Raw genomic sequence first — 27,001 nt, forward strand, 5'->3', positions numbered from 1 at the left:
CACATTTTAACCATGTTATTTGTGGTAGCACTATAGAAATAATACAGAGAAACCTATATGGTATAAAAATTAGAGGTCGACCAATATATCATCGAGGCCGTTAAAATGAATAAAAATATGGTTACTGTAGTAAAACCAAGGTTAATCCTTGTAAGGGAAGGATAGTGTTAGGTTTAGGGGTGGGGGAGGGGTGTCTGTGTGGGTGCCTTGTGCCACCCCCCGCAAGATGCCGCCCTGGGCAACTGCCCATGTCGCCCATGCCTAAATCCACCACTGGCTACTACAGCTGCACATGGTGGTGCAGTTTGTCATAAAATCCTGTGTTTCCACCAGAATACTGGAGTGCAGATAATCACTTAGTTATCCAATCTCTTAATCCATTAAATGTCTAACCCGTTAACCAGTTTAGTGTCTCTGCCCTCATTTGATCAGCATTTGACCCCAAATAAATCTGTCATGGCTGTCTTGAGTTTGGTCTGAGCAGTGGTAGGCGGAGTTAGTGTAAACAGCCTCTGCCAACAAGATGGACTATTTGCACCGTTAAAGATAATGAATTTTTTAGCCAATTTATGTTAAATGGATCTAATTAAATGGAGTGATATATCGCATTCGACCTCTAATAACAATCAATCATTCTGTCAATAATAGCATGGTTAGTTTTACTATAGTAACACCACGGTTAACTTGTGGTACGTGTATCTAACATGTTTTTTTTTTTTTTTTTTTTTTAAACCATGATTCTTACCACAAAAGTGGTTACTACAGTTATGGTTACTAGAGTAAAATAAACATAGGATGGGACTTAATTTTATCCACTGGGAACCAATTGAGAAACTGATTAGTAAAAACGGGCATTACAGAACAGAATAGAGTCAAATGGTTGGAGGAGAGGGTTTGAAAAGAGTTGTTCGCAACATTACATTAAAAGTAAGGTTGTTTCACAGGCTAAGCAAATACAATATAACCATTTAAAAATACTGATATTAATATGTGCATTCTTTGGAATAGCACTGCATGGTACACCACTGAATCATTCACAATAAGACTAGAAACACATATCAAGAAAGTACATTTGATGTCATGTTGACTTTAATACTTTGAACAAAGAGAGCTCTATTCATGCATTCCATCAGCAAAAATCCACATATGTGTGGCTTTGCCTAATTTAGGTGTATTGAATGTTTCTTACTCAAGAACAGACAGCTGGAGCTTCAGGTAAAGGTGTCTAGTACCCTTCTTTCACCTCTGCGTGCATGTTCATATTTTCTCTCTTTCTCTCTCTGAATATCAGCAGTGAAGTCCACCTCTTCCAGCTAGTGGAGCAATCTATTCATTTAATTGACTGATTGTCACGTTGTATCACAACCAAAGCACGCAGAAGGCGACGTAAAGGACAGCAGCAGGACACTGAACCCGAGCTCTCAATGCCACTAATACGATATTAGTGATTGAACCCATCAATCCCTAAAGCTCCAGTGTATTAGGAGACAAACAGGGAAACCCAATAGTTATGAAACAGTGTCCCACAGTGGGGAAGCAGCTGCCCTGCATCATAAAGGAGATTCAAAGAATGGTGTTTCACCGTCAGGAGAAAGTCTCTGGCGCCATCTTCAGTGCACTCTGCATTATCGTTATGGATTACGTAAAGCCAGTGATATCAAATCAAGTTGACAACAAATCAAGTTAATAGAAGGGTAGAAGCAGACACACAAAACAGTTCAAAACCATGTGTGATCTACACATAAAAACTAATTTGAACTGTAATGTCAGTATATAAAACATTATCTAAACCGTTTCAAATGGTGACATGACAGATTCTTCTCCGTTCCACTCTTGTTATGAACAAACTTTTGTTAAGAGTCGCCGTTTCTCTTCTGGCAACTCTATAGCTCCATATGCATCTCACCTGGAGCCTGTTATGTTTTTCCCTGTGTGAGTCACATGATCACCGTCATGTGACTTATCTTTGGCGAGGTTGATGGGATATGTAGTTTATTAGGAACAGTTGTAGCGCAGGGTCGCACGATTTGTTGTGTTCAAGCCCTGCATAATTGTATGATTTAAATCAAATTAAAATCAAAGACATACAAACCGCCATAAAAAATAAAAATAAATATCTCACGAGCTGTGGCGATACATATGCGGAGTTTTCTTCACATTAAGCCAGAGATTATTTAGCAGAGATGGGCCACTTCTATTTAAATGAATGGGAGAAATCGGAACGCCCAACGGCAGCCAACGGTCAGTGGATGTAGAAAGGAAGTCCTGCCTTACAGGTGAAAGAGCCAATCAACTTTTAGATACAGACATCACCTGTCAATCAACTCAACAACATGCATGCACATTAGCTATACAAGCCGAGGAAATTGTGTTTTTTTAGTGTAATATGAGGTAAAGAATCACGATTTATGATACCAGTATTGTCAGATTTTATTGCTGATTTGATGGTAATCTTGACCAGCTGTTTTTGAGATTTTGGTAGATAGGAGCTGCACTGGCATGACTGGAAATGACCTCCCAAGAGCATTGCAAAGATGACCGACAGTGGACTGACTTGCTAGAGAGACTGTGATTAAGCCACCAAAATGAAAATCTGAGGAACAAAATTAGGATGTTCTTTTTTTTTCTTTTTTTTCTTTTTTTTTTTTTTTTGTGGGATGTGAAGTTTGAAGGAGAGAGAGTTCGCCATAAGGCAAAAAGTTCATTTTGGACTTTGTGGAGAAGAGAAGATCAGACAAATACAAACAATTCTTGAAATTATAAACGTTGCAAAGGAGGAATGAACACTTATCAGTGAAGTATCAATGAAACTATATGCAGATTTGTTTTATTGCTTACTGTTAAAAGACTATGGAATAATGCAATTATTAATAATTTCAGGATTTCAGAATGAAGCACTTATAAAGTCAAGTTTGGTAATTGTAAAGAAAAAAAAGCTTTTTTTCCCTGAAATTTTCCACAGACCCCCTAGCACTCCCTTGCGGCCCCCCAGGTGTTTTGGGACCCCTGACCTAATATAATTGCACAAGGTGTACAGCACATACACTGCATAGTACGTTGTTAATAGGAGTAGTATGCCACTCCGAACATACCCCATTTTTTCATTTTGTGCAGGGCTGCCCTGCTGACGGGCCGCTATCAGACCCGCTCTGGGAAATATCCCGGTATCGCAGAGGTGCTGAAGTCTCAGGGTTACGTCACAGCCATGGTTGGAAAATGGCATCTGGGCGATGGTCCGAATGGCACTTACCTCCGCACACGACAGGGCTTTGACAATTATCTTGGTATCCCATACTCACACGACCAGGTATTTATAAATGTTTTCATCCAAAAATGACTGTGCATTCTCAAAAGAAGCTCCTGTGGCTGAACTGGTAGAGCATGGTGCTAGAAACAAAGCCATGGGTTCGATTTCCAGGGAACACACAAACTGATCAAATGTGTACCTTGAATGCACTTTAAGTTGAATAAGTGAATACATGTAAATAATATCTCATGATAATGAATTAATGAGCAATAAAATGACTTTATAATACTATTAGTGCATCATCTAACTTTCTTTAAACATTTTAGTGTATTTTGTTGCTTTCTCTCTTTTGTAATGACAATGTTTACTCATTTCCTATTTCTACCTATCAAAGGGTTCATGTCAGAATCTCACCTGCTTTCCTCCAGATGAGAAGTGTTTTGGGTGCTGTGATCAGGGTGTGGTAACTGTACCTCTCTTCTTTGGTGACACGAGAAGGTCAACAGCGACTTTGCCTCCGAGTTCATCCATGTTGCTGTCCAAAATGGGCATCCATTCTTTCTGTATTACCCATCACACATGAGTCGAGAACTACAACCCTAATGCAGGGATTAAAAACGAAACGTTTTTCATTTCGGATTGTTCTGAGCAGAAACTGCATTTTTTCGTTCTGCAGCCTCCTTTCCAATTGGTAACCGGATAAAATGAAATTAAAGAATAGTTTTTTATTTATTTATTTATTTATTTATTTTTAATAACAGTACTCCACAGTGTTAACAGATCTCTCTCAAGAAAAAAAGTGACCTGGTCTGAAAAAACACAAGCTGAAAATAAGGGACTTGCCTCAACCACAATAAGTGAAAATAAAAGAAAATTTAAAACCAATTAAAAACAAGAAATGTGAATAATAATAAAAAAAATATCGATTTTATAATTATTAAAATATATTAAAAAAAATAATTAAAAAAAGGGAAAAGAATACAGAAATAAAATGATACAGTGCAATCAGTAAATGCAGTGAAAACATGCAATTTAATAATAAAAAAACATTCCCATGCGGGGGAATTATCATTATAGAAATTATAACAAGCATAGTATACAGTAGCATATATAAAATAAAGTATTTTCATAAATGTATTCTAAATATCAAATCTTGCCATCTAAAATCTAATAAAGGCCAAAATCTATCCTGCATGCACACACTGCTTGGGCGTGTTTGGACTAAACGTCATCTTATATGGGCCAAATTATTTAGTTTTAAATATGTATTAATTATTTAAGATATATTTTATTTCAATTATTTGCTTTAACTACAGATCTACAAATCTGCTTCTTGGTCAGAACCCGGCAGCATTTAATCTGTACTAATGCATCATATCTAACAATAATTCAGTGAAGACTTGGAAACAACTCAGAAATTTACTTTTTACCTCAATATTTTCTCCATGTATCTGGATTAGCTGTGCATGTATACCTATTACCTAGTAGTGATTAAATATAGTTGTCTAAAAGGTCTTCAGCATTTCACAGAAGGCTTCATCGAAAACGAACATTAAGGCAAAGACATGTGTGATGCAGCTGTTTCTTTCAGAATCAAACCACATGCTCATCATGTTCAACTAAAAAGAGAGAAGCCTCGTTTTTTGGGCAGTAGGAAGTAGTGCAATTCCGAAAATGAAAATAAACCATTTAGACTTTTGTTTCATGAAAGAAAAAAAAAATATCAGAACAAAATTCAACGCTTATTAACTGATTACCAACATTTAAAAATAAAGATTTCACTCTGGAACAATTGAAAGGGACGTCCCGTTTTCGTTTTTCGTTCCTTGGAACGTTTTCAGTCCCTGCCCTAAAGAACTTATCCTTGTTACATGTTTTGCTCCAATGAAATTGCTTTTATGTCTCTAAATAATAGTTATACTCCCACAGCACTTTGATTGTGTATTATCCAGTACTGATTAAGTATTATCTAAACTAATGGAATACTAGCATACTAATTACTGCATACAGTGCAATATATACTGAGTACTGTGTTGACGTAATGAAGTAAATCAACAGGTGAACTTTAACTACTCAGAACTTGCGCAGAAAAAATAACTTCCTTAAAAAGTGCCACATGTAATGCAGTATCTTAAAGAGTCTTAACATAGGGAATTTGCAACAAAGTAACTTCTAAAAAGTAGCTAATACTTTCATTGCGATTATGTATCAATGTTTGCTGTTATTTCAGGAGCTTTCAGGACAGTTTTCTCAAGTTTTAATCTTTAATATGTTTGATCCATGTGTATAATTGTAAGAAGTTTATGCATTTTTCAAAACATTTATAAATGTGGTGAAAGTTTGGTCTGTTACAGTTTGAGACACGTTTTCGTCAACTAAAATAGTATTTTGTCAACTAAAATAATGTGCCATTTTAGTAAAATTGACAAAAACAAATCATGAACATTACATGATGAAATACTGACTAAATTTAAAGGACATTTTCATCAAAAGAGAAAAATTATGACAAATTATGACATTGCAGCATAGAGTATGTAGATGTAGAAAAAGTATGCAGCGTGCAACACTAGACATTTTAAACTAGTATACTACAACATTGTTGTCTTGTGTTTAGTAAGTAATTTGGTTATTTTAATTTGAATTGAAATGCTTTAAATGATCTGATTGTGGCTGATATCTCATCACTGCCGAAATGAAGCGTCAAAACGAGCATGTTGCATTTAGGACACAATATGTGCTCTGGTTGCAAGACATCCATGTTTTCTAAAATAGAGAAAATTCACATGCTCTGCACAGTATGGATAATGCATACTAAGTGCATTCAAAAATAGTTGGTAGTATGCCATTACGAACACATGACAAGCACATGCATAATGCTGGAGTATTATGTCAACATCATGTCATCTTTTTCACTCCCTATAGCACACTCACTACCCTCAGTATGCAGGAATAGAGTATTCAGGCATGTCACCTCGAGGGTCATTTGGTGATGCTCTGATGGAGTTTGACGGCACTGTGGGGAAGATTCTGCATACTCTTGAGGAGACGAGTGTGAACGGGTAGGGTTTCTTCTTTGTCATTCTGTTGTGAGTGTTTCCCATTTTCTGTGAATGTGTTTGTGCTCTCAGGCCAGAGCTAGTGGGAAAGTCCCCTGGGGGAAACACAGAACTGCTGAAATGTGGCAAAGGCATGACTTATGAAGGAGGAATGAAAGAGCCCGCCATTGCACACTGGCCTGGATTCATCAAACCAGGTGCTGAGAGATAACAGCTTGATTTGTGCATCCAGCTGCAAGAAATTTTCCACATTTCAAAGGTGTCACCTGTGCTCTGGCCAGCTCTTTAGACATCCTACCCACCTTTGCTAAATTGGCTGGGACTTTGTTACCTGAGGAGAAACTGGACGGCGTGGACATGACAAATATCCTGTTCAATCTCGGACCGGTAGGAGAAACAATGATCAACATATTCTTTTAAATGGATGTGCACACAGGACATGGTCTTGCATACAGTTTGCGTTATTTATTCATTGTTAAGAGAGCACAACAGAAGCAAAAATTCTCCATAAACTAATTACTTTTTAACAATAACTTAGAAACCTTTAAAGACAGACATACCGTGAGCGCTGAGGTTGTTAATCAATGGTATATGTTTCTGCTGAAGCCACAAGTCTATGTGATTTTAATGTCATTTTTTTTTAAATCATGTTTTAATAGCAGAAATTCTGCCGTGGATCTACACTAGCCATGATCCTGTGGAGAAAGATCCACCAATCTGAGAATCGTGGCAAACAAAGTCGCAGGGATGTACAAACACTCTCGTGCTACTTATATATTAGTATATCTCTGAATACTTTGCAATATACTTTGGATAAAAGGGTCTGCTAATGTAAAATGTAATACCTTTAAATCAATGGTTTTATATTTTTCCATCATTTTTAATCCGATTAGGTAATTCGCAATGCTTCATGAAAAAGTGGGCGGGCACTGTTACGCTCTACATGCATCAGACAGACATATTTGTCTCTTCGATTTGGAGACCCCTCGGAAAACTACTACCTTAGTGGTCCAGAGAGGGACCTTGTGCGCCAGCAAATCCAGGCCCTCAAGGAGCAGTTTGAGGCTTCTATGGTGTTTGGAGAGAGTGAAATTGCAAAAAGGGTGTGACCCCGCACTAGAGCCCTGCTGCACTCCTAATTGCTCCCCTAAACCTGAGTGCTGTCACTTCACTGTAATGCCAGTATCACAATAACATAAGCATACAATCAAGCCCAATATGACTGTTGCTCCAGCTAGCATAGCGTGATTCTCACGAAACCTGTCAAGAAAATGTCCTGGTCATTTATAACCCCAAATTAATAATAATAAAAGAAAATGAAGTCTGCATTATGACCATTTTTGTTTTTTTGTTTTTTTACACTGACATGATTATAAGGACACCAAAGCACATTTTACCCCCAAATGTTTATTTTCGGAATGCATCTGGACGTTTACTTTACTATTCCCATTGTTTTCAAGGATTCTCATTACCGTAACACCATAATTTTTTGCAGTATTATAGTAAAAAGGATGCTTTTTACAATGTTTTTATTACAGTGAGTGAAAATAAAAGGCAGCACACCAGTACTTTACAATCTGAACATTGCGGTATAATGAGAATATTATAATGACCAAATTTTTTCGCATTGCGTAATGGTAATGGGGGGTAAAATATGCATACTTTTTATGAAAATAATATCACAATGTAAATCATCTTAACGGCCCTAAAAAACAGGCTTTTATTTTCTATATGCAAAATATAAATTCTTAATCTGTTATGGTGAACCTCACAAAACTTGTCAACAACATGTCAGGCTCATATTTCACCCTCAAAATAGAAATAAATAAATTATAATTTGCTTAAATAAAATGAAGCCTATTTTTAGGAATTAAGATTTTAAGATTTTTAGCATTGTGACATTATTTTATTTGTAATTATATAATTATGTTTTTAAGCACATTTTACGCACAATTTCCATTACTGTAATGCAAAGGGGAAAAAAATATTCTTATAACTAATGCAGAAGAAAAAAAACAATATATACTGTATATTATTTAAATTGTAATGGATGTATTTGTTGTAAATACTAATAGAAGAAAGGGTATTTGTTCTGCCTTTACAATTTAAATAAAGTAATTTTATTACATTATTTTAACTGTAGTACAGTAATAAGAATTACCATTAAGAAAAATGGGAATAATAAAAAATAAAAAAAATCTCTGGACACAGTATGGTAATGACAATTGGAAGCATATTTCATTGTATATATATATATATATATATATATATATTATAATATTAATAATAAAAAATCATTTAAAAAACAACAAAATGATAGCATCTTTGGTAGTAACTGAAACAGGCAACTGTGACTGGTTAATATGCAGGTCCTGGCAAAAGAAATGGAATAGGAAGGGAATGTCAGTACTGAACTATACTATGAGGTACTACAATAAAGGTTATGTAGACTGGCCTTGTATTAAAATTGTTTAACGTAAAAGTATGTCATGAATCCCGCCTTTGTTCCTCCCGCTCACCACCAGAGGGCTCCATCACCTGGGGATTGACTTTAACTCTCTGGACTCCATTTCCCATAATCCCCGTACCTGGCACTGATTACCTGCTCACCTGTTTCTCATTATCTCAGCTATTTAAGATTCACTCTCACTCTCTCTCAATGCAAAGTCTTGTTTTGCCCTGGCTGACATTTCTGAGCATTCCCTGAGTTTATTGTGTTTCCTGAGTATGATCCTGGACTGTTTAGCCTGTTTTGACCCATTGCTGTCTGCCTACTATTACTGCCTTGTTTACCTGGATATAACCTGTGATTGTCTGCTGCCTGCCCTGATCTCTTGCCTGTTTATTGAACACCCCTCTGAACTGCCTTTGATATTACTGCTGCTGGTGATTGACCCCTGCCAATCTGTATTACTACATTTATTGTTATTAAAGCTGCACATGGATCTGAACTCCGTTGACTCATTATTACAGTATGAATGTTTACTTCCTGCTTATTTTGTACTGTTCTTTGAGACTGATTGTCTGTAAATGTACTTTTAGCACTCAGTTCTATTTTTAGAGTGATTTTTTAATAGTAAAATGAAGTAAAACAACATGTCATGTGAGTTTTTATTCTTCCTCCTTGTTAAAAGTGAAGTGTGTTACTTCTGCACCATAAGCAAAACCCAAACCGAATTGCAAAAATGTTTTCAAACAGGTTTCCCACACTCCTCTTTCCATTGGTTGGACAAACAGATAGTCCCGGTTGGGATGGTTAAACAAACAAGGCAATATTTTGATAGTGCCACAGTTTTTACACTTTTTGGGGAAATAAACCTAAAAATGGCTAACTTGTAGTTTACTTTACAGTTTATATTTGACTTATAGTCTCTGCACATTAAGGTGGAATATGAGGAAGTTTTGTAGCATTGAAACAACTACACATTTAACCTTAAAAGGTATTTTCCAAGTTCAATGAAAGTGAAGCTCAATCGACAGCATTTGTGGCATAATGTTGACTACCACAAAAATAATTGACTCATAACTCCTTTTCTTGCCAGAATTGAACAAGTTTGCAGGCAAACAACACTGCGTGCTGCAGCCATGGAAGCCAGCAAACGAACTGGATCAGAGATAACAGATTCCACCCGACCTAAAAAACCTCGCCATCCGTCTAAAAACCACCATGACCAGAGGCGTAGTAAAACAAGGATAAATATTGGAGATGCCTTTGGAAGATGGAGACAGCTTAAAGCCCAGAAATCCTTTAAAACGGACGTTGAGTTGGCTAATTTGCATGTCAACATTCTGGCAACCTGCATGAGCTTCGAGTCTGGGGCGGGGCAGTCAACTCTCCAATATTTTGAATTTGGACTGCAGTACCCATTTCAAACGCTTGTTGTCAATCTTACATATAGCACCTTTAAAAAAAAGCACAAATCTGTGTTACAGTGAGGCACTTACAATGGAAGTGAATGGGGCAAATCCGTCAACCTTAAAATACACACTTTTTTCAAAAGTATAGCCACAAGACATAAACAATATGTGTTTTTAACAGGATTTTAGTGTGATGAAATAAGTTACTAACTTTTTGTGTGTGTAATTGTCATGACAACGTAACACAGTTGACCCTTAAACCCTAAAACGACCTACTTAAAACGATGATCTAAACAACTTTACAGCTCAAATAATACATGTTTTAATAGAAGCCTTTCAACCCTCCAAAAGTTGGCTCCCATTCACTTCCATTGTAAGTGCCTCACTGTGCTTGTTTTGAAGAAGGGATGAGTCGAAATTACTTTTTGTGGTAATATGCCAAAAATGCTGTCGACTGAGCTTGACTTGTGTTGAACACGGATTATTCCTTTAAAAAATCGCTCTCCCCAGCATTAAGTCACAAGTTGCCAAACAAACTCAGATACACTTAGGTGACATCAAGCATATAGTATTTAATTCATAAGACCAAATCCATGACAAGGCAGTGAGATTTTTTGTATTTTTCTTTTTACAAGTTGTCATTTTTAAAGATACAAGATACATAGTTTGTCATACTGAAGCTGTTTCCATTATACAGTGAAGGACTGAATTATGTAAGCTGAAGTCCAGAACTTTGTATTTCAGCTACCCAAGCTAAAGTAATCAATAACTATTAAATGCTCTGCCTGAAAGTGTTGGGGGTTTCACAGCCAATTTGTCACTACAAATTGCTAAAGTGAAGGCTAAAACATTTAAGATATTTATTTACTTTATGAACACGCAAAAATGACATGTAACAGTCATAACGGAGTATTTGGAGCTTTAAGTAACTGATTGCTATTTGCTCATGAATGACACAAAAACAGTTGCTGATTAGACCTGTTAGATGCAACGGTGGAATGCAAAGGATGGAGTTTTGTGGGGTCAATGTGTATCTGTGCGTGTCTGCTTGGGAATGACGATAAATTACACATCGGATTGACACGGCAGATCTGTTAGAACATTATCGATTGCATGTTATTCAGCACATGGTGACAGCACATAACGCAAAGATACAAATAAGCTATATATATCGTTTTACCACAGGATGGCAATCCTGACTCTAGATTATTTACAGCGATCTAACCGAAAACAAGTCACATTCTGCCTTCGGTGAGAGTGTCACTCTCAGATATGAATGGGTCACCATGAAAACAGATTGCAGGCTATGTTCGAAATAGCATAGCATTTCTGCTGTATGCAAACTATCTGTAAGACCTACAACATTTGCCAAAATACAAATGAGTACACTGCACTACATTCCACATTGCAATGCATTTAACTTGATCTTCCATTTCCAGGGTGGTTTTTAACATCTTCTTGACTTATTTTATTGGATTGCCAAAAGTGAAGACATTTTGAGACAAAGTTGGATTAAAAATGCTAAATAACAGATTTTATTACTGGGATGATAACTGGACACCACTTGCTGAATAAGTCATGTGACTTAAGTCAATTGCATACTACCATTAGAAATGTTTATCAATGCATATTGTGTAATGTCTCACATGCTATTTTTGAAAATAGGTAGTTTACAGTGTATACTGCTAATATGCTATTCCGAACATAGCCTCGGCCCTGGTGTCGTCCTTCGCATGTGCATTTAAAGAAATGTTCTAGGTTCAAAACAAGTTACCATAAAAACAATTTTGACTCTTTGATCAGTTATAAAAAATTTAAAAATAAATGAGCACAAATCAGGGTTCCTGTGAGGCACTTACAATGGAAGTGAATGGGGCCAATCAGTAAACATTAAAATACTCACTGTTTCAAAAGTATAGACACAAGATATAAACAATATGTGTGTTTACATGATTTTACTGTGAGAAAATCGCCAACCTTTCCTGTGTAAAGTTATAGCCAATTGTACAACTTCATTGCCAAGACAGCGATTTTATCACATTATAACTTATTTTAACACATATAATATTTACATCTTGTGTCTATACTTTTGAAACAGTGAGTATTTTAATGTTTACAGATTGGTCCCCATTCACTTCCATTGTAAGTGCCTCACTGTAACCACCATTTTTGCTCTTTTTGTTTCTTTTCTAAATATATGGGGGACGAGTCTAAATCATTTTTAGTGATTATCAACATTTTAGCACCCTTCGCAAAGCCCCGCCTTAAAAGCGCTTCTGACCAATCCTGTCTTAGCAACTGTTGCCCTGCCGCCATTACTCTGACACGTGTTTGCTATTTTCCAATGAGAGACTATGGGAGTAATTTGTGTTTGAGTACCTTAAAGCGGGATTTTATCAAAATAATCCAAAAAATGGAAAACATGTTGTTGCCGGGTCATTTGTAATAGTGACACGAGTTACCCAGAGAGGATACAAGCTGTGTTTTCCTTTCTTTTAAATAAAAATAATCTTTAAATAGATCTGGAGAAGAGCATGTTATGGATTAAACTGTGTTGGAGGGGTCGAGGAGGCCGATTACACCACCTTTAGTGAGCCGCTGGTGCCCCCCTTTACATGGCACCCCTATGCATTGCATACCTTGCATATATGGTTTTTGCGCCTCTGAATTTAACAGTTTCTTTTACAAAAAACTTCAGATAAATATGCACTACAATGTCACATTAAAATACTATCCATACCGTTTATGAGAATAGTTTGCCAAAAACCACGACGTTCACGGCAATTTCCCATTCATTCCAATGGGGAGCTCTGCAGAGCTCGTCAGAGCGAGCAACCGTAACTAAGGGGGGCGGAGCTTAGGGAAGGGTCAATTGAGCTAACTTGCACTGAACCCGGAACATTATGAGGTCATGTGCCGGCAATTTTGCATTCTACCATTTGAAATGTTTATTGTTGCATACTGTGTACTGATTCACATACGATTTGTTTTAAGTATGCAGTACACAGGGTATACTGCACAGTATGTAGTAGGCAGTATGCTAATATTGTATTTCGAACAAAGTCCTGCACATGTGCATTCAAATCCAACTTTTGATTTGTCTAATTACCTGATAGGCTACAGCATGCACAAATGAAGCCCTCCATTCTAGAATGAACTACCAGACAGGACACGATCAAAATCTAAATATTAGATCCAACATAATAGTTTAGCCATTTTCATTATTTCGTCATTATGTATACGGAGAAGGTTTCACACTCTATGAAGCCATCATCTGATTTCAAAAACTACATAACAAATTTTGTGTATTTATTTTCTTGATTGTGAGCATTTCCCTGCTGTTGCACAGCCCCATGATTGCAGTTTGCATGAGATACGTTTTTAGTATATGTAGCCAGCCCAGCAGGGGGATCTGCGGTGTCCAGTGTAAGCAGAGTCGGTCAAGGTTAGGACAAGGGCTGTGATCAGAAAATCTATATTTACCAGCTGCTTCTGTGAATGACTCATATCGGGAGGATTGTTTTGCAATGTCCTAAACATCTATGCATATGCATGTGCATGACTACCGCGGCATTTGCATATATGGGATCCAGTTACTCAGTGCTGTACTATTAGAAATGAACTGCCACAGAACAGAATTGCACCAAGGTATTTCATTCTGTGTCAGTGTACTATGATGCAATGTTTGTCCAGTGACTGAACTGAATGGGAAATTTCCAGGTCAAACTGATTCATCTGCATTCAATGTTTCCTAATGAACTGGGGATTTTAGGTAGGGACTGTCTTTGGGACATTGCACTTCACTGAAATATCTACCTGTCATTAAAAGCACAAGTATGAGTCAAAGCACAACCTGACAATTTTTCAAAACAACAGACAATAGTAACAAGTGGAGGCAGTCAGGTTTAGAGCTTTAGAAGTAATGTTCGATAGAATGCCAACAAAACTCTGCCGTAGCTTTTGCAAACCGGGTGAATCTCTCAAAGCCTGCCAAGAACATGTTCAGATTATATTTCACCCCAAAATCAAAAGACAAAAGAAATCATATTTTGCATGAAGCAAATAAAGCCGGTAAGGACCCATTACATGTCAATTAAAGGAAAGTTCCGGGTGCAAAACAATCATAATGTTGATTACCACAGAAAATAATCTCGACTTGTCCCTCAATTATAAAAAAATAAATAAATAAAAAATGCACAAATCTTTGTTCCAGTGAGGCACTTACAATGGAAGTGAATGGAGCCAGTCTATCAACATTAAAATGCTCACTGTTTCAAAAGTATAGCCACAAGACAAAAGTATTGCATGTGCTTACATGATTTGTATGTGATAAAAATCTCTGTTCTGCATGATTTAAATATGATAAAATTGTTTACCGGTTATATCACCATGGCAATGAAGTTGTAATATTGGGTATACTGTAACTTTACACAGATAAGGTTAGTTAGTGATTTTAACACATTAAAATCATGTGAACATGTATGATCTTGTGGCTATACTTCTTAAAAAGTGTGTACTGTATTTTAATGTTTATAGACTGGCCCCATTCACATCCATTGTAAGTGCCTCACTTACTTTTTTTAATATACGAGGACAAGTCTAAATTCATTTTTGTGGTAATCAACATTGTGCCACAAATGCTGTCGATTGAGCTTTGCTTGTATTGAACCCGGAACATTCCATTAAGCATCTCCATACTGTTACCAAAATGCAAAATGCAAAATGCAAAATAATATATATATATATATTATTATTATTATAATTTTTTTTTTTTTGCATTTTGCATTTTGCATTTTGCATATATATTTTCTTGAAATTGTACAGTGGTAGTATTTCCTGTACTGCACTGATTTTAATGAAAAAATTATTGTGTCCAAACAAGATGATTTTTATTACTGTATTACAGTAATCAGAATCTAATGAGAATCAACACTGAGAATAATTTTTTTAAATAATGTCACAATGTAAAAAGTCTTAATGGGCCTCCTAATGGGCTCAATGTTATGGCAAAAAAATTGTCAATTTAATATTTTGGGGGGGGGGGGGGTGTTGAAATACGACTCGGACATGTTTTGCACAGGCTTCCGTGTAATTCCGCCAAAGTATAGACCACCCTGCCTACCTGCAATCCGTCCCATTCTTCCAATCAGACAGATGACGCAGGATACTTACACACTGTAATGTAATGAAGCATTTGTGTTCACCTACAATCGTCCCTAATTATACAGTATTTACAACGCGGTAAAATCACTAGCGTACAGTAAACCTTCTACTACAGCGGAACAGGCAATCTGTAGACCAATCCGATCCCAGGTCACGTCCTGCTGCCCTGTCCTTTTTAGTACAAATCCAATACAGCAATGTATCAGACAAATACATATTTACATACAATCCTGGCCTTCAGATTTAAACCTCTGATTGCATTTAGCTTTTTTCCCCATTTTTACGCATTCATGTGTGTATGTGCGTTTGTGAACATAACCCTCAAAGCCATGCATTCAAACATGTGAAGTCATATTTTGCCATTTCTAAACCAGGACTATAAAAAAAAACAAAAAAAACAGGGTGTGTCCACCCCAAACCATGTCCCCTCTAATAATATAGTAGAAAAGTTCAATAAACGAGCAATCCATCTCAATGAAGATAATAAATTAATCGACTGAAATCAACAGACAGACCACTAAGAGCCTATGTGGAGTATTCATCTCAGTTCATGTCATGAGAACAAGAGAGACTGAGGAAGAGAAGAGAGATGAGGCCTATGTTACATTTGAGAAAGGCTGCCAGGCGCCTCCTAGTGGCCGAGCCCAGGAACTGGCATCTGTCATGAGGGACAGCAGTTGCCATGGTTACCCTTTTCCTCCTCTACTCAAGGTAGATATCCTCGGTAGGACAGGCGTATTCTAAGTGCTCCTGGTAGTACTCCTGGAATGCCCGCCTAAAACAAGCAAACAGAAATATATAAGTGATTGAAATAAACACTGGGATTTATATGTGTTTATAACTGATACGAACTGCAAATCAAACTGAAGTCCAAGTGAACCTGAAGCCTGAAGCCTATATTCTTCACAAGTACGTAAACGCAGACCTTTCTAGCTACAAAAGCTCATTTTCATGCATTGATGCGCTCCAAAATGTGTCAAACCACAATTTATAACACAACGCAAGAACGCGTTGCATTCTCAACGTTACCACAAGGGGCACTACAGCTGACGTTAGCAGATATTCTATTATATATATGGAGATTACAACCTCTGCGGCTCTACAATAGGAGAGAGCGTGACAACTGTCAACTAGCGTGTTACGACAGTCACCGTTTGCAGATACCATACAAATAAATAGGGAGAGCCGTAAACTGACACCTACATGTCGCGAAATCGTCCATGACTTCTCTTATAAAACGTCAGTTTCTTGTAGTAAATTTCACACATACTGTAGTTCATTCCAAAAGGGTTGTTTAGTGTAAAACCATGTTGAAGATTAGCGGAAAGGTGGTCAGTTCATTAAGTTCGAATGGTATAAAGCTGTATAAAGCTCCTAGATCACATGTGATTTCCCACCATTCATGTTGTCTGGGGTTCTTTGCATATGTCCTTGGACAGATATTTTATCAATGTTTTGTCCGCGGAATGATCCAAAAACACTTTAAACTACAGTACAGACCATTGAAGAGACTGTACATCTATCCCTCACAGCATCGTTATCATTCCCATTCCCAAAGATGGTGCTAGCATGAATAAGGTCTAAGGGAGTGCCGCGTTATGCTATTTTAGGCTAAGCTTGTAGGCTCCCCTATTAGAAGGGTTCTGACATGAGTGTGAACTGTCGGCTTCTACGGAGAGTTTTCTTTCAAAGCAACAGTTTGAAGAGTATATTGCTAAGCAAGTAAGTTCAAGTCAATATATTTAAAGCAACTTACCTGAATAATAACAAATCCAGTTTAATGGCACACACGTGTGAAGGTAACTCTATCGCCCCCTTGAGTACTTAGGTTTGTAAAAAAATAATTTAACTAAATATTATCAATGCACTAACACAGTGTATTTTATCTTATTTATAATTTTATCTTATTATTATTCCAAGAACTCAGGTTTTCAGGAGAGTTTTCTCATGTTGTTACATATTAAACATAGGCCTGTTAATCTTTAATTTTTTATATATTTGTAAGTAGTTTAAGTGTTTATTTTTCAAAATATTTAAATATGTGGTTACACTTTGCACATTACTGTCAACTAATTTTTTTATTATTATTATTTTATTTTAAAAGTGTTTTATTTTATATATATATATATATATATATATATATATATATATATATATATATTTAAAATAAAACACTGTATATATATATATATATATATATATATATTTAAAATAAAACACTGTATATATATATATATATATATATATATATATATATATATATATATATATATATATATATACACACACACACACACACACTGATCAGCCACAACATTTAAACCACCTGTCTAATATTGTGTAGGTCCCCCTCGCACCGCCAAAACATCGAACAGCATTCAGAGATTATATACTTCTCATCACAATTGTACAGAGTGGTTATCTGATTTACCGTAGACTTTGTCAGTTCGAACCAGTCTGGCCATTCTCTGTTGACCTCTCTCATCAACAAGGCGTTTCTGTCCACAGAAATGTAAGCGCAGCGTAGTTCTAGCGGGAAGACTAGCAGCTGTACATCATCGCACCATTAGCTAGGTAACTCCTAGCCAATCAAATGTCAGCAATTTCTTTATAAGTCTGCTCACAATCTATCACATTGCCGTTTCAGTGTGCTAACACGGCAACCTCCTCCACCCCACCACCACAAGTTGAGTCCCGTCCTGCATGGGGGTAGGCTCCTCGCACCTGCCTCCCATCTCCGGTAGGATATGACGGTTCCGAGTACAATTTCTTCGGACCACCAGACAGGGCTTACGCCAAAGAGAGACATTACATTTCTGTTTTATATTCATCAAATAAATGTCATCTTAAATTTCACTCAAGTCTTGCGAGTCTTCCTGATAGAAGTGCTGCTCACTGGATGTTTTTTTGTTTTTGGCACCATTCGAGGTAAATTAAAATCCCAGAAATATTCAAACCAGCCCATCTGGCACCTACAATCATGCCACGGCCCAAATCACTGAGATCACATTTTTCCCCCATTCTGATGGTTGATGTGAACATAAAATGAACCTCCTGACCCGTATCTGCATTATTTTATGCACTGCACTGCTGCCACACGATTGGTTGATTAGATAATCACATGCATGATTGTTGGTGCCAGATGGGCTGGTTTGAGTATTTCTGGGATTTTCACACACAACAGTCTCTAGAATTTACTCTGAATGGTGCCAAAAACAAAAAACATCTAGTGAGCGGCAGTTCTGTGGACGGAAACGCCTTGTTGATGAGAGAGGTCAACAGAGAATGGCCAGACTGGTTCAAACTGACAAAGTCTACGGCAGAGGCGTAGCTAGACCCTGGCTGATAGGGCTAAAGCCCCGGATCTTTCGTTAATAGCCCCAAATGTTTTTTGTGATTTGAAAAAAAAAAGTAAGGCTTAATGTTCATTACACCAGGGTACAAAACAAGGCAGGCTTCAATTCTGGCTTCAAATGTAAATGAATTCTAATCAGTGACCCCAGTTAATTGACAGGTCGCACTTTGACTTTTACCTGCTGCTTGTGCTCAAGTTAATCAGACATGTTACGAACGCCTCGTGTGGGAGCTTTCCATTTTCTCTCACGGGGGTGTAGCTTTTCTGTATCAGAGGCACAGAGGTTTTATTACGCAAGCCTTATTTCTAAATATATAATTTATAAGCCTCATTTCTAATCTTCATTTGTTTTTATAAATCATCTTGTTTGGTTATTTGGGTTTAGTCGGGAGTTGGTACGCGGGAATAAAGAATGTTTATTGCAATGGAATTTCCTCAAATGCTACTTAAAATAGCTGCACAGTGAGCTATGAGCCTAAATAGCACAATACATAGGTCTTAAAATTATAAAATTTCACATTAAAGTCAGATAAAAATGACTGCCTGTATATGCGCTCTACCCGTGCTGGAATCATGTTTAATAACAGTCATGAAACCCAACGCAGGTGTTTCGAGATGCGTTTATAAAAATGTAAGTTATTTTTAACTTTACTCAGCGATCCCACGATGGCTTTTATTGCCACGTTAAATAAAAATAAATAAATAACTAAGATTTCAATAATAAAGTCGTAATAATTGGCGAATAAAGTAAAAATGATTAGAATAAAGTTTTAGCATTGTGAGAATAAAGTAGATATATTAGAGAGAAAATATCAATATTCGGCTAAACAGAGTGTCATTACCACAACGATAGTACGGACGCCGAGCCAGCAGCTTCATTAATGCAAGAGATGGATGTGGAGGATGTAGTTAAATCATACTATATCAGATAGGATTTATGCAATAAAGGAATCCTTGGTCTTTTGGCACATCAGCACAGAGTTATTAGTATCTGGACTCTGCAGAGGTTATTTAGGAAATGTAATTTGTTCAGGAGAAAGAACCAGACAGATTCGAGCAGTCCCGCTCTGCATTGTTATTGGGTTTTCCTCTCTAAACAATACTGTAACTGAGGGGATTGTTAGCGTTAATTTCTGCACAATGAACAATGAGCCGACAAATTGTAATTCTCGCTTTGATCCTCCGTAATTTACATTTAAAACATGTTTAATTCGTTTAATGGGCCTCATTCTTGAAAATGTTGTAAATATACGAAATAATTTAGGTTAAGGTAAGGGGTTTGGGTAAGGGCATAATATTAATAAGCATGTCCTTAACGCCTCGTGCGCGAAACTCGTGCTTGCTTCCGCATTTGCACTTGATGAAATCGTACAAATTCATACGAATGAACTCGAACGATACGAAATAGCCCTGGTTGGATATTGCAGATTTAAAAGCTTTACAACAGTGTGCAGGCTTTTTCTTTTTCCCCGTTGTATTGCTTACGCACCTGCCCGCGATGTGTTCGTTCATGGTTTTACCACTGACCATACGTCAACTAAACGCGATTTACAGATGCCTATACTAAATTATGAAATCGAAATAACTGAGCTTATATCAAATAAAAAATAAAATGTCTAGCCAGTCATGTAAGAGGGCATTATTATTATTTTTTCTCTCGAGAAAATCAAACGCAAACCCATGTCAAGAACTTCTTATGGAAATAAGCAGAGCTGGGGAAAAAACTATACTTTAAAATAAATGCAAGCAGCAATAAAACGCTTCTAAATAAAATATTTTTTTTATTTTTTTTATTATTATTATTTATTTTTTATTTTTTTATTTGTAATGCCCAATTCCCAATGTGCTCTACATCCTCGTGGTGGCGTAGTGACTCGCCTCAATCCGGGTGGCGGAGGACGAATCTCCGTTGCCTCCGTGTCTGAGACCGTCAGTCCGTGCATCTTATCACGTGGCTTGTTGAGCACGTTACCATGGAGACATAGGGCGTGTGGAGGCTTCACACTATTCTCCGCGGCATCCACGCACAACTCACCACACACCCCACTGAGAGCGAGAATCATATTATAGCGACCACGAGGAGGTTACCCCATGTGACTCTACCCTCCTTAGCAACCTGGCCAATTTGGTTGCTTAGGAGACCTGGCTGGAGTCACTCAGCACACCCTGGATTCGAACTTGCGACTCCAGGTGTGGTAGTCAGTGTAAATGCTCGCTGAGCTACCCAGACCCCTCTTTTTTTACTGTTTATATTATTTATTAAAGTTAATTTCACTCATTTACTTATTCGTTTTTTTTTTCATTACTTATTTAATTTCACTTCTATCAAAATGTAGTCATGGCAGTTTGAAAGAACTCAACACTTTGGATGTCTTACGCACGATTTACACTTGGTCGGGAGCAGGTGTAAATTTTGTTCGTACCGACAAACGTCTTGAAAATACGAACGTTCGTGAATCCGAGAATTTACGCTAGACTGGCTTAACGAACAATTTACATTAAAAAAAACAAATTCTGCTCGTGTTTCATAAATGAGGCCCATTGTGCGCCTGACATTTGCTCATATAAAGTTCTGAAGCGGTGTCAGTGTTGTGCTTAATATAATTATTATTTGACAGGTAGTGTGGTCATTTTTTAAGTCAGAATTTTATATTATAATATGGCCTGTGGGCTAAGCCCCGAATGACACTGAAGTCTAGCGACGCCCCTGGTCTTCGGTAACTCAGATAACCACTCTGTACAATTGTGGTGAGAAGAATATCATCTCAGAATGCTATTCTGTGTATATGTGTGTGTGTGTGTGTGTGTGTGTGTGTGTGTGTGTGTGTGTGTGTGTGTGTGTGTGCCTTGTAAGTGTTGTAAGTTTGGTCTTTTACAGTTTGATACATGCTTTTGTCATTTTGCACATTATTGTCCACTAAAATTTTTATTTTAAACACAGATAGGTACTCTCACCCACTGCTTTTAGTCATGCTGTGAATTACAAATATACTGGACCAAGATAATCAATTAAATTAATCATATTTTAGGCAAGACGCTGGACAAAGACCCCCCGTATTTAATTTTTACGGTATCCCCGATAGAATTTTAAGCACTTCAAGGGGGAAAAAGACAATATAATGTTCTTTCTTTTGCAGCTAGGAAAAATATCTTAATACAGTGGATCAAAGATAAGGCTCCAACCATAACAGGATGGCACAAAATTTTAAGAGATTTAATACCACTTGAATATTTCACCCGTGCCCTTAAGGGGCAGTCAGGCCAATTTTACAACATATGGGAACTTTACATTTTCATGCATATAACTAAACAGTTTTCGACTCAGTGGTTAGCACTGTCGCCTCACAGCAAGAAGGTCCTGGGTTCGAGTCCCAGCTCAACTGTGTGGAGTTAGCATGTTCTGTTATGGTTGTGCTTTGTTTAAATGGAAAAATCCAATAAATATAATAATAAAAAACTGCTATTTTATTTATTGTATTTTAACATTGTTTTATTTTAATTGTTTTATTTTTATATGCCATTTAAGTGTTTATTTTTTATATTTAAATATTTGGTTGAAGTTTGGTCGTTTACAGTTTAATACATGCTTTTGTCATTTTGCACATTATTGTCAACTAAAATTAATTTATTATTGTATTTTAACATGTTTTATTGTAATTGTTTTATTTTTATATGGCATTTACAGGTATGTCATGAAACACCTTTAGTGTGTGTTCTTTGCTTAAACATTCTCCACTCTTCCATTTCTATGCTCAATTATAAGACTAAATAATGTATCTGTTCATAAGATCATATTATGTGATGTGACAGAGCTAGCCATCTCATGCAGGGGCTCATAACTCAAGTTTCCCAACTGAGATGCTTTAATTATTCACACAGTAGACTGTTCTGTGCCGGTATAATGAAACAGAGACCGACTGCTCTCATTAAAGGAATTGTGCCCTCAAAAATGAAAACTTGTATTTTACTCACCCTCATACCGTTCCAACGCAGTATTATTTCCTTACTTCCACGAAAGAAAGTAAAACGGGCTTGGAACAACATTATGGTGAGTAAATGATAAACTAACGTATATCTGTTCTCTTCTGCCTCCATCTCTATTGTACTTTACCTCTGTCATCCTGTCTGGGCTTTTTGCAGATGCTACTCTCAGAAGTTTATTGTGAATACACAGTAATAGCATTTATCATGTGATGTGTATTGATCGCATTTGACTCACCCTACACACTCGGCTACTTGTCTCATAGAGTCCTGAGAGACGAAGACGTGACACGCAAACCTGTTCAGCATCGGGTGCTTGGTGATGAAACCAAAATAACTACGGAAAGACACAATAAGAGGGATAAACATTCATTTAGCATCTTTCAAAATGCATTATATTCAAAGCTTAAATACAGTAGAATGTCATGGAAAGTTGCATAGAGAAATTGTTGGGGTTTATCAAAAGACAAAGTGTATGTGTGTGTGTGTGTGTGTGTGTGTGTGTGTGTGTGTGTGTGTACCAGTTGTTTTTGGGATGACATCCACAGAAAGAGATGTTTTTCATTTGGAAGAAGTGACTACATCTGTCAAACTAGGAGGAAAGAGGAGAAACGTTTTTGTGATCTACATTTTCTCACAATACATACATACATAGCTTTTATACAGTATATTAAGGGTGCACTCAATGTCATTTTGTCCTCATTAAAATGTTTTACTGATAAGCAAATGCAGAGTATCTTTTAAAAATGTTTAAAATTATACAGTAACACGACATGAAGACTCCAGACATTTTAGTGGTCTAGAAAAAGCTGTTTAATACTATGATTCTGCATAATGCTGATAAGTGTCAGTAAAAAGTCCAAGACCACTGTCATTTCATAAACAAAAATACTGAGTGCACCTTTAAAGAGAGTGCACCTTTCGCCTCAAAATTACAATTATGTCATCATTTACACCATCATGTCGTTCCAAACCCATATGACTTTCTTTCCTCTGAAGAACACAATAGTAGATGTTAGGTTGAATGTTTGGGACTAACAGCCTCAATCACCATTTACTTTAAGTGTATGGAGAAAAAAAATGAAATGGTGACTTAGGGCCCAAACATACTTCACACAAGTACGCAGACACGATCACTTCGCCAACGCATGGCCAACAAGAGGTCCTGTTGTACATACAGTACATTAGGTGCACTCATACATTGCTCTGGCGGTTACAAACCTTGGACCGCAAGGGGGCAAAAGGGTTTTTTAGGCGCCACGAAACCAGATGTGGTGGAGTCAATATGTCAACAGTTGAGGAGTGTGCTTTTGTACTTGCTAAACGACAGAAAAATATGTTTGTATAATATAACTTGTTAGGCAAGACTCTCCTCAAATTGCTGCTCCGCCATGACAGTTCTTGAAAATCCGCTGTAGCGTCCCTTGCTGCAACGCTGAGAATACAGCGCCTACTTGCGTTACGTTATGAATAACGCATCAGTCTTGCGTAGCAAGATGCATCTTAATTCACATACTTACTACGTAGAGTATGTTTGGGCCTTTAGGCTATTAATCCCTAAAATTCAACCTAACATCTCCTTTTGTGTTCAATGGAAGAAAGCAATTCATACTGGTTTGGAACAACATGAGGGTGAGTAAAAGCTGACAGAATGTTGTTGTTTTTTTTTTGGGGGGGGGGGGGGTCCATTTAAGCTCCCCCTCTCTCACCTCTCCTGAAAAGTCGTACTCATCGTCCAAACTCATGACAAGTTTGACTCCCTGCAGGCTTATTTCCAGCTCACAGATAGACGGGGGATGGAGATGCACCGTCCTCTTCCTCGCCATAGCAATCTGAAAGACAAACACGTTACTTCTGGTTTGCTCCATATAATGTAAAATTCCCTTTTCATTTGGTAATATCTCACAAAAGCCTGGCATTTCCTGTTTATTGTACCTTCTGCATGGCTGCACAAAGGATGCCGTTGCCTTGGTGATAAGGAACTTCCACCGAACCCAGGAACTGCACTCGGAAACTCTCCATCCAAGCACGGTTCCTCTTCATCGCTATGGAAACACACATATACAGATGGTGCTGACTCACCAGAAAGTGCTTTTACATAGAAACCAGATGAGAAGGCCAAAAATAATGAATAATTCCAGATAATTCCAAAGCCTTTTTCATAGAAATCACTTTTCTATTGTACAAAATTACAGTTGTCTGTATTTTTAGAATTAAGCCTTCTACTGAACCATAAAAGACTGCTGGGGAAATTTCCCCACAAATCTTTTTTATATATATATTATTTTTATATAACATAATTATAATATATATGCATACTTTTTTATAATTTATATATAGTTTATATATATAGAGAAATTTTTGGACCACAATAAAAAAAGAAAAAAAAAGATATTAATATACGATTTTTTATATATATATATATATATATATATAAACACACACACTGTATATAAATATTAATATATAAATATTTAATTAATATTATTTTTTATGTACATATTTTATATGAAACTATATTTCTATTAATGTATCAAATATAAATCTTTAAGATTTCAAAAACATAAAAATGTTTTTTTTAAAAATCAAAAAAACACATTTTCTTACTCATCAGGTCTTTTGTTTGGCAGACGACCTCATGGGCATAGTACGCTGGGAAAATCCCTCTTGCCCCTGTGCGCATATTGTACCCACAATACCAATAATCATCTTCCTCTTCCTCAACAAAGAGTGGATCATCAACATCCAGCTCCAGTTCATCTGCATGACGTGGGATGAACCTGCGGTGTGGGCATTAAAACCATTTGTGTTATTTGCATCAGACTTTTTGAGCTGTTTTAACATTTACTGGGAAAAAAAGAATCAAAAACAGTATAATAAGTAAGCCAATCTGATTTCCTTCAGGGTTTGTGATTGCACAGTTCTTTAAGCTTTACAGGAGCTGTTTGATTAAAGCTATTAGTTTTTAGTTTTACGGTATGAATGAATGAAATGTACTTTATCGTCCCTGAAAGGAAATTAGTCTTGGACTCAGGTGTGTACTCACACAAAAAACAAAAGCAATGAATAAAAAAACATCAATACCACCTAAACAGTCTCACATAAATAGCATTATAAGACATACGTGATGTATTACATCTGCATTTGTTAACATTTTAATTGAAGTAGGTAGAAAAGATTTCCGAGCAGCTGATTGTAAGTGTTTTAACATATACTGAAGAAATTAATTGAAACAAAGTGTAATGTCTGAGCCAACCAGATTTCCATTAGGGTTTGAGACTGCACAGTTCTTTAAACATTATTGGAGATTTTTGCATACTATGGGCAGCTTGTATGGTCAGTATTACTCACCTGAAGACCGCTCTGTGAGTCTGGTCTCTTTCTTCTCCATTTAATGTGCACGAGAAAAGCCCAAATGACTCTGTACCTACAAAAAAATATAAAGAACATATGCATTATCCCAAACCTGTATTCATACTGAGGTATAACACTGCATCTTAAACAGGCATGGCAATTTACCAGAGACAAGTATGTTTTTCTGTCCACACTGAATGTGAAAATGCTGTGGGACATGAGGGGAAAAAATCACAGCCAATGAGAACATATTTGATATTTAATATAGAAATAGGTGGAGTGGGATATAGGACCAGACGAGTGTTTTAAACAAAATGTAAAACAAATATACATCAAAATGTCTCATTGCCCATTGCTTGCTGCGGTGGTGACTGGTTAGGGCACAGGGTATTTCAAAACCCCTTTAGAAGCAGGTCATACTATATCCTTCATCTGATGTAATCTCATTATGACTATTAAATACCCTTTCTGTTCAGAGAGGCTCATCTAAATCTCTTAAGCTGTAATAAAACAAGGCTTAAAATGGCAATGTGATTGGGAGTGGATTTAATTTGATGCAAACTGTATTTTCGTTAAGTAATATACATTTTTTTTTCCCCATTATCTCTCCTGGTGCATATTAAAGGGATAGCTGAATATCTAAATAAAATCTAATCTAAATATAAATGAAACTCAGCGGAACACAAAAGTTGATGTTAGGCAGAATGTTAGTCTCAGTCACCAGATTATGTCTAACTTCTCCTTTTGTGTTCCATAAAAGAAAGAAAGTAATATGGGTTTGAAACAACAAGAGGGTGTGTAACTGTGAATGATGACAAAATTTAAATTTTTGGGTGAACTGCCCCTTTAAACCTTTACAGTAGGTTTTTATTTGATAGTTTAATCAGCTCCTCCATCCAAAGAGTGCAAACAAAAACATCAGACAGATAATTGCCACTAAGACATATTGCATGAGGAATTTTACGCAACATGATACAAGAATACAGT

General features: G+C 36.7%; 1 protein-coding gene and 1 pseudogene across 1 annotated transcript in view; one reads left to right on the forward strand and one right to left on the reverse strand.

The window, feature by feature from the left end:
- LOC127417128 (arylsulfatase A-like) overlaps window positions 1–7,412 on the forward strand; it is a 49,021-nt pseudogene extending 41,609 nt beyond the window's left edge.
- A 3,086-nt stretch (window positions 7,413–10,498) lies between these two features.
- LOC127416676 (C-Jun-amino-terminal kinase-interacting protein 2-like) overlaps window positions 10,499–27,001 on the reverse strand; it is a 45,337-nt gene continuing 28,834 nt past the window's right edge. Inside the window, exons 7-13 of the mRNA XM_051656159.1 lie at window positions 26,012–26,087; window positions 25,268–25,440; window positions 24,596–24,705; window positions 24,370–24,492; window positions 23,182–23,252; window positions 22,899–22,997; window positions 10,499–16,099 (exon numbers count right to left, since the gene is read on the reverse strand). Coding sequence (XP_051512119.1) covers window positions 16,027–16,099; window positions 22,899–22,997; window positions 23,182–23,252; window positions 24,370–24,492; window positions 24,596–24,705; window positions 25,268–25,440; window positions 26,012–26,087 — 725 coding nt within the window. The 3' untranslated portion in view covers window positions 10,499–16,026. The remainder of the gene's footprint in view (window positions 16,100–22,898; window positions 22,998–23,181; window positions 23,253–24,369; window positions 24,493–24,595; window positions 24,706–25,267; window positions 25,441–26,011; window positions 26,088–27,001) is intronic.

The sequence above is a fragment of the Myxocyprinus asiaticus genome, chromosome 26 (assembly GCF_019703515.2).
Source record: "Myxocyprinus asiaticus isolate MX2 ecotype Aquarium Trade chromosome 26, UBuf_Myxa_2, whole genome shotgun sequence".
Classification (NCBI taxonomy): Eukaryota; Metazoa; Chordata; class Actinopteri; order Cypriniformes; family Catostomidae; genus Myxocyprinus; species Myxocyprinus asiaticus.